Source organism: Gobio gobio, assembly GCF_949357685.1.
Source record: "Gobio gobio genome assembly, chromosome: 7".
NCBI lineage: Eukaryota > Metazoa > Chordata > Actinopteri > Cypriniformes > Gobionidae > Gobio > Gobio gobio.
Window position 1 is genome coordinate 46,912,152 of NC_137103.1, and position 16,793 is coordinate 46,928,944.

Below are 16,793 nucleotides of genomic sequence, written 5' to 3' on the forward strand. Positions count from 1 at the left end.
TGTTTCCTGCAGATCCCTTTGTCAGTTCAAACACAGGCACCAAATAAAGAGAACAAAACAGTGAAGCTTTTATCAATGCAATTTTCACTCTTCCTTCTAAGACATTCACGTTAATGACTTATCACAACACACACACATCAGTGCAGAGGTTTAAAAATGCATGATGGGATGATTGTTAAATGATCTTGAAATGCATGATTGCTGCAGTCGCAGTGTGAAGAGGCTCCCAGACAGCTGGTAGAATTTCCCAATATGTAGTTCAATATCTGCGGCAGCTTCAATTTTATTGAAGAGCACAAAAGAGTGTGATAAATCACGATCAAACAATTTAATATACAGCCCTACATTTTATATACAGCCCTGGGGCAGTGGTGGCCGAATGGTTAGTCGGCATTATAACCCAAAGGTCACGGGTTCGATTCTCAATACCGGCAGGAAACAACTGAGGTGGCCTTGAGCAAGGCACCTGACCCCCCAATCGGTCCCCAGGCGCTGCAGTGAATGGCTGCCCACTGCTCCGGGTGTGTGTGTTCACTGTTCCTAACGTGTGAACTTACTTGGATGGGTTAAATGCAGAGGACAAATTCTGAGTATGGGTTTCCATACTTGGCCTTCATGTCACTTAAAGGGTTACTTCAGTGATTTAGTATTAAGCTTTGTATTTAAACTGGGTCATTTATGCAGTAGAAATGTGAAATTATTTTTGAATTTGGTGCCTTCTAGACTGAGAAAAGACAGAAAATGTATTTTTGTCTCATGTGGATGAAAGACAACTCCTCGCAGAATGCACTTGCTTCGCTGCCCTACGAGGCCACTCCGTACACCGTCGTTTTGTTCTTCATAGTAATAGGAATCATTTTGTTCAGTTAGAGAATAAACACTTCAATTAAAAACTGAACGTGTCTTTTCAATAAAGTGTGAGTGAGCCGAACGAAAGTCACGGCACAGACGCAGCAGTGTCAGATTTCATTCATCACGAAGAACTGAGCAGAACTGAGGTAACGTTAAGCGGCAGTCTGGCACGTTTTCAGATCGCATATGGAAGCTAAACTATCACAGGAATTCATTGAAAAGTTGAAACACTCACTTTGTGCTGCATCGCCCCGTTATGAATGTCCGTGCGGCCGTCTGTGTCTTACATTCTGTGCGTGAGATCTCTCCCCTATGGGCGGGTTGATAACTTGCGGAACAGCTCCATCTAGTGGCTGTAGTCTTTAGCCTCTGGCCAAAAAATCCTCCGATGACGCAAAATGACGATATTTGCGTCATTGGAGGATTTTTTCCAGAAATAAAATGCATAATTCTCTCGTCTGGGGATATGAGGGGGGGGGGAAGTACCATAATTTGTATATACTACCGGGTTTCTACTGATACAAAGCCTAATGCTAAATCACTGAAGTTACCCTTTAACTTCACTAAACCTAATATATTTTAAAATGTCATTTATTCCTGTGAACGTAAAGCTACACTTTCAGCATCATTACTCCAGTCTTCAATGTCACATGATCCTTCAGAAATCATTCTAGTGCATTCAAGTTCAGTTTGAAATACAAATGTTTTGTAACATTAAAATGCCTTTACTACACTGACTTTTGACGTCACGACACACTGTACAAGAAGAGTTGAAGTGAGGGATGCTGCGACCCAGTGGTCTCCCAGAAAACTGCTCTTCCTATTGGAGAGATAAGTCAGATGTGACATCCTTGCTGTTTTGTTTTTCAATATTACATTGGATTAAAAAAAAAAAAAACACACACACACACACTAGTGCTAGCTGTGCCTCATGCCAAATGAGAAATGTGCTGTACAGATATACATATTGACCACTGAACAACACAGCTTCCTAAATAGGTGACATGTGGGATGTGGCCCTGGGCTTTTTAGGGAAAGTTATAAAAATCAGACTCTTATGTGGGAAAGTATCCTTGTGCAGGTGTCAGGAGGCTGGAGGAGACTCGTGTTGCTTACGCCTGGGCAGATTTTGGACGTGCAACAGCTCAGCAAAAGGGATGATTGAAAGCATTTTATGGATGATAACGTGGACTATAAGAGCTAGTGAAGTGAGACTGTTAGTGATGAGCTCCAGAGACTAGGGAGCAATAGATCAGATAAACAGGCAGGAGCGGCGAGGTTACACGTGTCCGCAGCGCTACACTGAGGCCAGATGCAGATGAGCCCTGAGATAAAGAGACCTCTATGGAAAAACACTGATTATTGACTTGACATTGCCGTACAAGGCTAATTTTGGAGCCACCCAAAGCAAATGGTAGCATAATATTAACCCATACACTACTGTTCAAAAGTTTTGAGTCAGTAAGATTTTTTTTTTATAAATGTATTAATTCATTCTTTTATTCAGCAAGGATGCATTAAATTGATCAAAAGTGACAGAAATCTTTTGTAACATTATGTCTAAATTTTTAAATAAATGCATCAAAGAATCCTGGGGGAAAAATGTATGACATAAATATTAAACAGCACAACTGCTTTCAACATTGATCATTTGTTTCTTGAGCAGAAAATCAGCATATTGGAATGATTTCTGAAGGATCATGTGACACTGAGGAGTGAGTAATGATGCTGAAAATTCTGCTTTGCCATCACAGGAATACATTTAATTACATTTTAAAATATTTTATATTTAGAACAGTTAGTTATATAATTTTTAATTTAAAAAATATTTACATATTAAAATATTTGTATTAAAATATACAACCTAACTGTTTTTACTGTATTTATGATTCAAAATGTTTTTTTCCTTTGACACTTAAATCTAATATTATACAGGGTAGATTGACATGAATAAGACACTATTTTCCTTGGATTTATTCTTTTTTTTTTTATGTTTTTATGTCCATTAATGTACTTTCTGAATAAAAACATTGCCTAATATAATTTAAAGCAGGACACTCCAATAAAATACTCTTTACAGTCAAGGAAGACTTACAAAATCACATAAAGGCAATTCTTCCCCTGTCAATAAATATACACGGTAAAGTCTGGTGTGACCAATTCAACATCTCATATAGACAGTAAGCTCATTTCTATTTTCAAAATGAAAACAAAGGTTAGGTCTTTCATTTATAACAGGATTCAATTAATTTAATTTGTTGTGGATACATTTATCCCATTTATTTGACACCTTTTGGAAATATATAAACTCTGCATGGGTTTAACATCAGATTGGTATTTGACATTCTGTCTGCTCAGATGAAGGGCTTCCTTAGCATCTTTATCTGCCTGTTCATTACCAGCAAGACCCATGCAACCCACTATACAATGAAAAGCAATATTAAAATCCTGTTTCATTAAATAGTCCCATAGAATGTGAAAAGCATCATACTGAATCTCAATTTTAAGATTTTAATCCACATAGTTGGTATAAACAAGCCTTTTGTTTGAGGTCATTTTTCACATCAACTGAAACGTTCTAGCTACACAAACCGTGTGTTCACCCACAACAGGTGCGTCTACAGTGAAGCATTACTTTGTCACCATGTTTGTCCTTGTGCTGACTTAGGAAATGTTGGAAGTAAGTCTCAGCTGTGAGGAAACAAGCAGGCTTATGTGCCAATTTAGTGCTGAGGCAACAGTATTCTGGTTATCAGATGTATGGTTTGTTCTACTGAAGATAAACTTAGGATTATTTTAACCATAATACAGCCAACATTCTCTCAACTTTATGTCATTCCAAACCTGTATGCCTTTCTTTTTTGTGTGTTTTAATGAAAGGCAATGTGGTCTAATGTTGTTTTGGACCCCATTAGCTTTCATTGTAAGGACAAAAACAGTTAAAACATTGTTAAAAATATCTTTTGTGTTCAACAGAATAATGGTAAATAAATGACAGAAATGTCCATTTTGGGTAAACTATCCCTTTAACAATGCATGGAAAAATTGATTCACAATCCACAAGCCCTATATCATACACCCGGAGCAAAGCGACGCCAGGTGCGATGCAAGTTTTTTTTGCTTGTTTCAGCCCAACACAGTTATCATTTTCATGTCCAGCGCCGCGTTGATTAAATAGCAAATGCCCTCTGTTCGCCCATTGCCGCACGAGGTTATTACACTCTGCTTATTACACACACAGGGATGCGCAGCAGCACACAAACATTTTTAAATATTAAAAATAAAGGGAGAAATAAATTCCTCTCTGGAGAAGCGTTCAGTCTTTCCGCTCACAAATTCCACCACGTAAAAGGCGCAACTGGCTTTTAAAGGGAAGGGAAGATGAGACTCTAAAACACACCCATGACTCATTAAGAGACTAGGTACAACCCTTTCGGACGACCATAGCAAAATTGGATTCACACCATAAGTGCACCTGCGCTTCAGACTATGCACTCAAATCGTTAAAATAGGGCCCTTAGTATGTGACTATTGCTCGAATGCTACAGAACCAAACAAGATCAAAAGGACAAGCTTACCAACAACCCTCCTGCGTTCAACATCACGGTCTCCATCCTCAGATGAACTTGTGCTGGCCTTCCTCTGTCGCTGCTCCATTTCTCCTGGGCTGGGAGGCTGGAACACAGAGAGAGGACATGGAGTAAGAACTAGTGCTGTAAAGAACAAGTACAGTGTGTCTAAGTGTATGTATGTGTGTGTGCAGTAAGAGCAGTGTGCTAGAAAAGAAGGCCAATGGCAGAGGAATGGATTTCTAAATAAAGCCCAAAATCTGTGTGTCATTGTACAGCCCTGATTATACCTTGTACATTCCTCTCAGGTGATCGGACAAGAATCTTGTTTTAACATGCATGTGTCTCCTGTGACCGCTAGTGTTTGAATTTTGAGTTGAGGGTCTCTGAATGTGTTTTGACTCAATTTACACCTTTATTTAAGAATAATATCTACATAATTATTGAACAAACGATTATTCTAACATTTATTAAATTGGATATTGTGGAAATTTGATTAATAATGAAAAAGGAAAATAAAATTTGCATAATTTTTTTTTTTAATTTTATAAACCCCCCCAAAAATGTTTTATTCATGATTGTTATTGCTAACTAAACTATTAAAAACAGTTTTTATGGATTGAATAAAGCTGACATAAAAACATTTTAATATTAGATAAACTCGAAGACAACAGATATTTTAAATATTGCCTTGGCAACTGACTGAAATAAAATAAGTTACTAAAATCAGAAAAACTGAAATATATAATAAATAATAAATTAAAAGCTAAAAATGAAAAAATAACAAAGGGAAATACGATTATTAAAACAATTTTAAATTTAAATATGTATATTTTTTCAATAAATTGAAAAATATATATATTTTAAATATATATTTAATGGGATAGTTCACTCAAATTCTAAAAAAATTCTATGACCTTCCAAACCTCTATGACTTTCTTTATTCTGTTAAACATAAAAAAAATTATAATAATATAAAGATATTAAAAAAGAGAAACTTTTTTCCATACGATAAAGTCTTCAGTGTTTTTCAAAATTATCTTCTTTTGTGTTAACATAAGAAAGAAATGCATACCAGTTTGGGACAACATGAGGGTGAAAAAATGACAATTTTCTTTTTTGGTTGAACTATCCCTTTAATAACTGTCCAGTTGTGACCAGAATAACTTGGATAATAATATCGTGCATAAACAAGCATTATTTTACAAAATAACCAAGATCAAATGACAGCCTATACTGCAGAATTGGAGGTCATGCAAAACACTTCAGACAGTTATACAGCATTCTGCAGTAGAGAGGTACACTTCAATTACAAGCAGCATTGAGAAATGATCAGACAGCAGACGAGCTATCAGTGAATTAACATCTGGAGCTGCAGCAAAGGTCTGATTCTCTCCCAGCAGCCGTAAAGCATGGCTCTCTCAATTCGATTTCACTGAATATGCCACTCACAGCTGCCACTGCCACCGTTTCAATCAAAATTCAATTTGCTGTTTCAGCAGGACGGGCTGTGAGCAGAAAACAGATGTGTGTTTTCTGGGGTGTTGATAATGCAAAACTCTCCATGCTGTTCCTGCATTGGCCACAGACGGATACGGGACACTTAAAAAATAGCCATGAGCTTGCTTTCCTCCATATATATATAAAAAAAAAAAAACACCGCTCTCGACGTCCTATCTGTCCCCCACTGAGCCTAATCCCAGGCCGTACGCAGTGGGCGACACGAGTGATTTCTGCAAGCTTATGGAAAACTGGTCTTTCAAACATGGATCTGCCATTCAGCAGGTAGGCAGCTGGTATTTCAGAGTTACACATACACTGAGAATGCTGAGCGCACGAGGAATAAATCATTCAGAAACACAGTGCCTGTCTGAGGACAAAAACGGATAAGTGAGAGAGGGGAACGAGAGCCATATCAGCACTTTACATAAACCCAAAATAGCTGGACTGGAGTTTCTTTCAGTGCCAATGATGAGCTTGATATTATTGCCGGAGTAAATAAAAACATTAACAAATAATCAATTGCTGGATAATGGTTTATACCAGGGGCGTCTAATAATCCTGCTACTGGAGGGACACTAGAGCGATCTCGATTCAAACACCCACGAAATTTCGAAATGACAATGATATGGCTGTGTCTAAACCTTTGACAAAATCACACCAGAACATACAAATCTGCATTGCCGCTACCCCAGAGAAAGCATTTATCATGTGTAGGTATGAAACAGCTTTTCAACCACATCACGGTATCATTATGTCTGTGTTACATATTCTTTACTTTATTGTTTATTTTTACAGGGACAATGCACAATTAATAGTAATTGCACCAGAGTTAGCTAATAGCTTATTTACATCTGCTGTCCCTGGGCAGGTAAACAAATAAAATTCATAATATCACTGAATAGATTGCGGATCAGGCCGCATTTTTCTGTCCGAGCCCGGCCCACGTCCCACAGAGCAGTAACCGAACCCGACCCGAGCCCGACAGACATTAAGATATTTATGTCAGAGCCCGACACAGTTAAAATCTATTTTTTTTTCTCATACTAATTGACATATGTACGTTTGTTTGTTTATTAAGCAACTGTAGGAAGGCATTCTGAAATGTTTACAGATGAACACGGGGCAAAGCAGCATATTTAACACAGGGCCCAATCAAATAGCCAATTGAAATTAAATGAACAAAGGTCTACCAAAAACGGCCCAAGCTAACAGAACAAAACATTAACGTAACACAAATGCAGCTTATTGAAATGAAAACCACTCATACCATTTTTCTCGAAAACTGTATGGCTACTAAACTGCAACATGGGATCTATTTACATAATCCCAGGGTTTTAGCTACATTGAAAAAAAATTTGCCGCCGCAAAAACAAATTTTTGTCCCGCCAAAGCCTTATTTGATCAGTTATTGTGATTTATGAGTGATGTAGAATAGATGACTGCTGCGCTTGCATTAACTGAGTGACAGAGAGAACGATCAGAGAGCTCCTCCCCCGCTCACACGCTCTCTGTCTTCAAAATAAGCATTCGCTTTCTAATATTTCACATATTACGTTAATCAAAATAAAAAGGTCGAAGACCGAATCCATGTTGCACGTGGTGCTATGAGACGATGTTTTCCTTTAACCCCTTAAACCCGAAGTGTCCCAGCCCCGGGACACCCCCCCGCGATTTTTTTTCGCGGGGGGGTTACTAAGCAACCACTGAATGTAATAACATAAATTAGGTATCATTTTAAAGCTTAGAATCTCAGCTTTTCAATGCATCTATCCATGTTGGGATACTCAAAACGAGTGCTGAGTTATTAATCTAAAACTGAGTGTACCGCCCGAGGGCGCCACCTAGCTGTGACAAAAATTAATTGTCATATTTTTCAAAACTACTGCATTGATCAACACAAAATAGGTGTCATTTGAAAGCTTAGAGCAGGGGTGTCCAAACTCGTTCCTGGAGGGCCACTGTCCTGCAGAGTTTAGCTCCAACTTGCCTCAACACCTGTCTGGAAGTTTCTAGTATGCCTAGTAAGACCTTGATTAGCTGGTGCAGGTGTGCTTAATTGGGGTTGGAGCTAAACTCTGCAGGACAGTGGCCCTCCAGGAGCAGGATTGGACACCCCTGGCTTAGAGTCTAAACTTTACAATGAATGTAGCCATTATGATTATCTCCAAAGTAGTGATGAGTTATTTGCTGATAAAGTGGAAAAAAAAATCATAATTTATGGAGGGAGGGGGGGGGGGGGATTATTATGTTCTGCCATGTGTCAATCCCATCATACAGCTCAGATAGTCATGTGTCATATGTCATTTGAAAGGTCTCGTGGAGCAGAATACAACAAGCCTAATTGTTTTGGGCTTTGACTAAACTTTTAGCGAGTTTTTGTAAGTTAAGTCCTGCAAGACCCATATGTAAATAATATACTGATGCAGCATTCATGTGGCGTTTTTCGCTTGTAACTTCATGAAACATGGAAAATTGCACATCATTATTTACAGCAGATTCTCACGATTAAAAAGAGCCCAACGTCACCATAATCTGTCTTTTAGATCTCTAGATATCCCTCGTTGAGATATGGCACACAGAAAACCTCACAGGAGCACATGAGCGGAGTACAAAAATAGCAGTTGCTTAGACTTGGCGTTTTTGCTGGTGACTTCATGAAACAAGCTCCGATCGTTAAAAATGACACACCCTTATTTACAGCAGATTCACACGATTAAAAAGAGACCAAGAACACAACAATCCGTCACTCTCATCCAAAGTTCTCACTCATTGAATTATAACCTCACAGGCGCAAATATGCTAAATATGCTAACGTTGTGCTAAAGTCGCGTTTATGCTTGTAACTTCATGAACCAAGCTCCGATCGTTGAAAATGACACACCTTTATTTACAGCAGATTCCCACGATTAAAAAAAGACCAAGGACACCATAATCGGCCACTCAGATCAGAAGTTATGATTTATTGAATTATGTACATGAAACCTGACAGGAGCACATGCTATTTTTGCACAAAAGTCACGTTTATGCTTACAACTTCATGAAACTTTCTCCGATCGTTAAACATGGCACAACATTATTTACAGAAGATTCCAACGATTAAAAAGAGACCAAGGACATCATAATCCGTCACTCGGATCAGAAAATATGGCTCATGGAATTATTACACATTAAAACCTAACAGGCGCACATACTCTTAAATAAGCTATTGTTGCACTAACATCGCGTTTATCATTGTAACTTCGTGAAACGTTCTCTGATCGTTGAAAATGGCACATCATTATTTACAGCAGATTCTCACGATTAAAAAAAGACCAAGAACACCACAATCCGTCACTCGAATCAGAAAATATCACTCATTGAATTATTACATATTATAGCCTGACAGGAGCACATACGCTAATAAACAGTAGCTTTAAAGTCGCGTTTACGCTTGTAGCTTCATGAAACTTTCTCCGATCGTTAAACATGGCACAACCTTCTTTGCAGGAGATTCCCGCGATTAAAAAGAGACCAAGGACACCATAATCCATTGCGTCGATCACGAGATATTCCTCACAGATGATGTGTTGATCAGTGCAGGTTGTCAGAACATGGGCATTTACGTTATATAGCAGCTAGAGGGCGCCCGCGGGCGGTACACTCCGGTTTAGATGAATCACTCAGCGCTCGTCAAGAGCATATAAAAAATGATAGATTCATTAAAAAGCTGAGATTCTAAGCTTTAAAATGATACCCATTATGTGTTATTATATAATATATATAATATAATATACATAATATTGTAATAATATAATGTTTTATCAGCAGTTTCTCAGCATTAGATTGTCCAAATGTATTAATAATTTATATTTTCCAAAAATATAAAATGTTTGCTAACAAATGATACCTACCATTTGACTCTCCTTACTATAGTTTTGGAGTTGTGAGTCTTTAAAGTTGTATATGTCACTCAGAAAACAACAGTTTTCTAGATTTTTTCAGGGTGTCAAGGATTGAACAAAAAAGCTAATTTTGTTCTAAATGCTGTAACTTTTGATTACTTTATGCAATCTCCACAAAATTTGATCCAGATGCAGACCACATATATGGGAACATCACCAAAAAAGAATTATACTGCTGGCCTATTTCCTTCCTGAGTAATTGAATGTTAAATAAGACATATTTGTAAAATTATTAAAAATATATATTAAAAAAATGCCTTTTATCAGCAGTTTCTCAGCAATATATTGTCCAAATATAATAAAATTTATATTTTCCAAAAATGTAAAATGTTTGCTAACAAATGATACCTACCATTTGACTCTCCTTACTATAGTTTTGGAGTTATGAGTCTTTAAAGTTGTATATGTCACTCAGACAAAAAAACTCAAAAAACACCTTCAGGGCTTAAGGGGTTTTTAATTACCGCTGGGTGTGAATTGCGCTCAAAAAATGTTGACTCTTCTCTGACCAGCTGACATAAACCATACTTTCAATAAATGGGAAACAAATCCTATCCAGTTATGAAGTGTTTTCTGTGTGTTGACAAATCTTTCGCGATGTTCTAACAGAAGGGATTCGCACACAACGCGTGTGCTAATGTCCGATTCGCGACCTATATGACTCATTTGAACCGAATCATTTTAACGACTGGTTAGAACAACTGAACTGTCCAACACTTAACTCACGAATCAGTTTAATCATTTACTCAGAACATCTCTGAAATGAGAACACAAGTGTGCTTACCCAATTTAGCAAGAGTGGGTGTAAGAGTTAGTTTTAATTATCCACAGTCTTTCAGCTTATTTATGTTCACAATGTGTAGTAAAATAAATAGCCTATAAATCATTTAGTTTAGACTGGAGTGAGGTGAACCCAGAACAAATTTGTTATTAGCTAGCTGATAATTTTATGAAATTGTATATGGCAGAAAATTAGGCTATTTGATCATTTTTTTAATACTTCTTTTTAATATTGATATGATTATATACCAAAACAATTATCTGTAAATAGTGTAAATATAAGGTATCAAAATAAGATAAGCAAAAATTACAAACTTTCTTTGAATTTATTTAAAATGTATTGTCAGTATTGCGCTTGCAGATTACGTTGGCAGGGTACTTTTTTACTGTGCGTGTGTGTGTGTATGGATGACCATGTCTGTCAGCCACCACCGAAAACCATTTTTGACCCAGGAAAAACCCTGAATCCATCCATCAAAATGTAGGCTAATCCAGGTTATTATGCAGAAAAAGGATTGCATCAACTGTGGATGGCTTCAAGGCTGTCCTCCTCTGCTTGATGGTCCTGCCAGCAGCGCTGAAGTTGCGCTGCCACCAGCCACATGTAGCCTAATATGCAATTTGCATGCACGTGATGCGCGTTGTTACAGCTACATAAACAAATTTCCGCACACAGGAAGACGGATGTTAGGGTATTATTTTTAATTTATTTTAAATCACAAAACACACATTTTTTAATAATTCAGATTAGTTAAACATAGATTGCAGCGATTAATATTTTGCCAGAACCTCTATTAAATTATGTTATTTCGTTCCGAATCGTGGTCTCTATTTGAAACAAAAAAAGTCGATTGACTTTTCAGATCCAGAATCGTGCAGCTGGAAGGTGGCCACCTTCCTGTGAAGTTTAGCTCCGACACAGCTAGAGATCCTGAAGATCTTGATTAGCTGGTTCATGCGTGTTTAACTGGGCCAGGAGCTAAACTCTGCTAGAAGGCGGCTCCTCCAGGAGCAAGATTGGACACCCCTGCTTTATATCATGTTGGTAATTGGGATTACTTGTAACCTGTTAGCAGAGGTGGTAAGTAACGAAGTAAAAATACTTCGTTACTTTACTTAAGTATTTTTTTCTGGGATCTGTACTTTACTTGAGTATATATTTTTTGCATTTACTTTCACTTTTACTCCACTACAATATTAAAGAAAAAGTTAACTTTTTACTCCGATACATTTCCCTATGCCCGCTCCAAGTATTTATTACACTTGCTTCCCAAACCAATGAAAAACGTGGTTTTCGTTTGAATAAAAAGAACGCGGAGGCGCCGCGACTCCCGCGAGCTCTTTGCCAGCATACGCTCACAATCGAGTCAGTTAACCATTGCGAAGATGGCCGCAGAAACCACAGGTGAAGGGGCAGCTCTCGCTGCCAGCAATGATCCAGAGATTCCCGACAGAGATCATCCATGGCCATATCTCAAGGATTTGTTTGAATTCATTGAAGTCAAGGGAGATTCATATCGGCTGAAATGTCTTCTTTGCCTGCCACGGGTGAATGCAATATCAGCTTTCAAGAATTCACCCTCAAATCTGAAGAAACATATTGAGGTGAGCTGAGGTTAATGTTGCTACTATTGTTAGCCAAGTGATTTCATATTGAAATGTCAAACGTGGCTTGTAAACAGCTAGTTAACGTTAGTCAAGTTAGCTAACGCATACTGATAGCTAACGGTGTCTGTAACACACTAATATGCATTAATTCATGCTTAACTAATGCTCAGATCATGAGTTAATGTATGACTAAATCATTTATTAATGATCACTGCATAAGCAACTAATGAACATTCTATATGATTAATAGATTAAGTGATATATGAATTGATATTAATTAAATGTGTCATGTATTAATTCTCTAATAACATGTTATATTAACTAATAGTGTAAATTAATATTGTGGTAATTAACATGAATTTACACTATTAGTTAATAGAATGTTATTAGAGAATTAATACAATATGACACATTTAACTATTAACAATGTAATGATTATTTAATCTATTAATCATATAGAATGTTCCTTAGTTGCTTATCTTGTTTGATGCAGCTAATTAGGGAACATCTATTGCTTGTTCAACCCCTATACTGCGTTAAGGTGCTTCATTATCATTTGTTCAATTAAAGCATTGCATATCACTCCCAAAACAACTGTTCTCTTTGATTATTGATATTTACAGTCAATTTGAATATTTACTTTTTACTTTCGGTACTTGAGTACATTTTAAATCGGATACTTTTGTACTTTTACTCAAGTGATTTTTGAATGGAGGACTTTCTACTTTTACTGGAGTCATTTTTTATTTAGGTATATATACTTTTACTTGAGTATAACTTTTGAGTACTTTTACCACCCCTGCCTGTTAGAGCAGCAAAGAAACAAAATAACATAAAAAGTCAAGATAAGGAGGAAAATGGAAATTTCTGCCATCAATTACTCACCTTCATGTTGTTCCAAACCCATAACTCCTCCTTTAATCTTCAGAACACAAATGAAGATATTTTTAATAAAAAACGTTGTCCCTAAATTGAAAGTCTATTCACCCAACACTCTGATGCTTCATAAAGAGATTGTAAAATAAATCTATTTGAATAAAGCAGTTGAAACCAAGTCCAAGGTCTTATGGGTTTGTAACGACATAAGAGTGAGTAATTGATGACAGAATTTTCATTTTTGAGTGAACTATCTCTTAAGGGTTGTAAAGCAAGATTAGTTTAATCAAATTTACATTATATTATTAATTTTAATGTTTCAAGAAATTTTAGTATTATTTATTTATAAATAATCTCATCATTATGTTTACATCTAGTTACAAATACAGAGAACCTAAAACATTTATTTAAATAGTTCTTTATACAATACAGATTATTACAAAGCAGCTTTAAAGTAATAACAGGAAAATTATGCCTTTCGGCAGTTGTTCAGCTGAAGTCAGTTTAGTATTGATTCAGCTCCGTTGTAAAGATGAGCAATTATTAGTTTATTTCATCTATGAATAGGGCTGAACGATTAATTGCATTTGCGATAATATCGCGATATGATAAAACACAATTTCCTAACCGCAAAGGCTGCGATTACAGTCTGGTCATGTGACACGCGAGAGTAAAGTCTGCAGAAGAAGCAACTTGGCACGTTACACATATATGCCTGGCCTAAAAGGGAAAAAAAACTTTTTGTGTTTGATCTATCTAATATTGTGTTGTTCATACTATAGGCTACAATAGAGGTGAGATAAAATATTCTCTCTCCAATGATTCTGGATCGATTCTGAGCTTAGACTTAACTGCAGGTGCGCGGTGGCGCTGCGTGTGTTTTAGAAACACCCGTATTCTGATTGCTTCCATTATCTCTATCTTTCTCTCTCTCTTACACACACACACAATCACACACGGACCATAAAATATTTCATAACGTCCAGAAAGGTTGACGGCGCGAATCGCAATGACATTCGCAGGCTTCTTTGCACAGGAAATGCGCTGTGAGAAACTTTGTTTGATGTCACGCTTACAGTGTGTGTTCTCGCCCGCCGGTATTTTCCTTACAAATGCTCAAGGAAGGCTTCATTCATGTCGTTAGGAATGCAGTGTGCTTGTATATTAAAAAATAAGTAACTCACTGACCGAAGGTTTTCCATTTCAAATGCTCACGCGGCGCTTTGTGAAGAGTGCTCGCGAGCACGCGTCTGTGTGCGTCTCAAAATGCTTTTATGACGCAAAATTAATGTAAACACCGTCAGTAATGTCTTAATGAATTAAACAGACAGGGCAAAAACATCTTATATTTCAAAAGAGATCTGTGCATTAGTGTTAATGCAGGTCTCCCGCTGTTTATGATGATGTCATGATTAATAATCAAACAACAGTAAAGCTGAGAAAGAGAAAAATCACTCAGTTCAGACACTCTTAAATACTGAAAGCACTCTTTGTTCATTGCTTGTAATATGTTTTTTTGTTCCTCTTTATGATTTACTAGCTTATGTTTTGCAGCTATATTAGTTTATATATTTAAAATTATTAACATGCAATTGTTTTAATTAAAGTGTTATAATGTATAGTTATTTTAAAAAGCGTATAATTACATATATCATAATAAAAAACATTAATTATTAATATTAATCGTATTAATTTATTAAAAACTTAAAAAGGAAAAAGTTCAAGAATTGTTTTGGAATCGGATCGTGAGGTACCAATTAAAGATTTCCACCATTACTATACAATGATGTATTGTTGAATAATACAGAAGATAAAGAATTTAAAAAATAATCGCATATTAAATCGCAATATTGGTTAAAAAAAAAAAAATCGCAATTTGATTTTTTTCCAAAATCGTTCAGCCCTATCTATGAAGCAGTTCCGCAAAAAAAAAAAAAAAAAAGTAATCGTCCAGCTCAGTTCAGTTCTCATACAACAGCGTCAGTACAGTCTAATAATATGGTTGAATATTTAATGTAAAGCATCTTTTATTGGTCAAGTTATTTAATTCATTTAAGTATTTAATTCACTGCATTAGACATTACCACAATGAATATTTAAAATGTTATTTCATTATAAACAACTATATCGTTATATGTACACCACCATTCAAAGTTTGGGGTTAGTATGAGGGGGGTTTTTTGAAAGAAAAAAATCTTTTTTTTATTCAGCAAGTACACAAAAGTTACAATAAGGACACTTATGGTACTAAAGATTTCTGTTTCAAATAAATGCTATTTTTCATTTTCCATTCATCAAAAAAAAAAAGATCAGTTTCCACAAACATAAGCTGTTTCTTGTGCAGCAAATCATCATATTAGAGTGATTTCTGAAGGATCATGTGACGCTGAAGACTGGAGTCTTATTTTGATATTTTAAATTGCAATAATATTCAAAAATCTTAACCTTAAACTTTTGCACTGTAGTGTACCATTAATGTGGCAAAAACATAGTCATGATGTGACATAAGAGGCTCTCACTGTGGATTCCTAGCTATCTTGATGTTTTTAAGAGCCCTGAAAGAATAGTGTACAAACAAGCAAAATCAAATAAAACACTTTAACAAAGTTTGCGCAAAGCTAATAAATTATGGGCATACGGTAGTTTGTTAATCACATATTCGATGTATTTGATTATTCACATGCAAACAGTGAGTTTTGTCAAGTCAAGCCAACTTTGAAAAGACATGAACCCTCAATAAGTAAATGAAACACTGCATGGAGAAGTGCCAGGGGAATATAAGGACTTATGCATGCACAAATACAATACAATGCATACATGGATCTTTCTTCTCATAATGAAATATAACAACAACAATTTAAAAAGACCAATTATTTCAACGAAACCTTCCATAATTTTCTAAGCTTGTAATCTGCTTGTTTTCAAATAGATGCCCACTATATGTTGCTCTAGAAAACACAGAACATGTATAATAGTATAATCTGTTAGTTCTATTAATCTAATAGTTGATAACCATGTCCTTTTAATAACTAGTCTAGAAAACTTAATTTCAATTTAGAGAGAATCAAGAGACTCATAAATGCCTGGTGTGTAGCTGTATGAAACAACATACGTGTTTATTATGGGTTTATGTCAGTGTTTATATCCATGCTACACACAACTGATCTCACACAGACTACTAAAGCAACGCCATCTGCTCCATGTGTGCGGGCCTTCCTCGTAAAACCCAGCCAAACACATCCATAACCCGCTTTAAACTGTCCTGCGCAGTCAAACATACAGACTACTGTTTAAACGCGGCACAATAATGATGTCCCTACCTCATTTCTGGATGTAGGACTCATATTCAATACCGTCTCGGACTTGTTTGATTCGGCTGCCATTTTTCCCGCCGTCTTCCGGAAGTGATGCTACGGATGCCCGCGAGGTTCAAAAGAGAAGCGAAACGCGTTTTCCGTCTACTATCACACTGCATTACAGAGCATATGCTGGATGATTATCACTGATGGGGAACACAACTACTAAGCTCCAGGAAACAGATGTCTTGAAACTATTTTACATTATATTAATGTCTTGAGGCTAATTTAATGTTGTGCCCAGGACAGGGAAAAGTGACTAAAACGTAATGATTAATGAGAAAAAAGAGCCTTAACTTTCTTTTTTC

General features: G+C 36.4%; 1 protein-coding gene across 2 annotated transcripts in view; it reads right to left on the minus strand.

Moving 5' to 3' along the window:
* The window catches only part of cwc22 (CWC22 spliceosome associated protein homolog), a 63,500-nt gene extending 46,949 nt beyond the window's left edge, over positions 1-16,551 (minus strand). Inside the window, exons 1-2 of one of the 2 annotated variants that reach the window (XM_079821592.1) lie at positions 16,450-16,551; positions 4,431-4,527 (exon numbers count right to left, since the gene is read on the minus strand). Coding sequence is in view for 1 of the 2 variants with exons in the window: in XM_079821591.1 (XP_079677717.1) it covers positions 4,431-4,527; positions 16,450-16,512 (160 nt within the window). In the remaining variant the exon portion in view is untranslated. The remainder of the gene's footprint in view (positions 1-4,430; positions 4,528-16,449) is intronic. The other variant, XM_079821591.1, reaches the window with a different exon arrangement.
* Between the last annotated feature and the right edge of the window lie 242 nt (positions 16,552-16,793).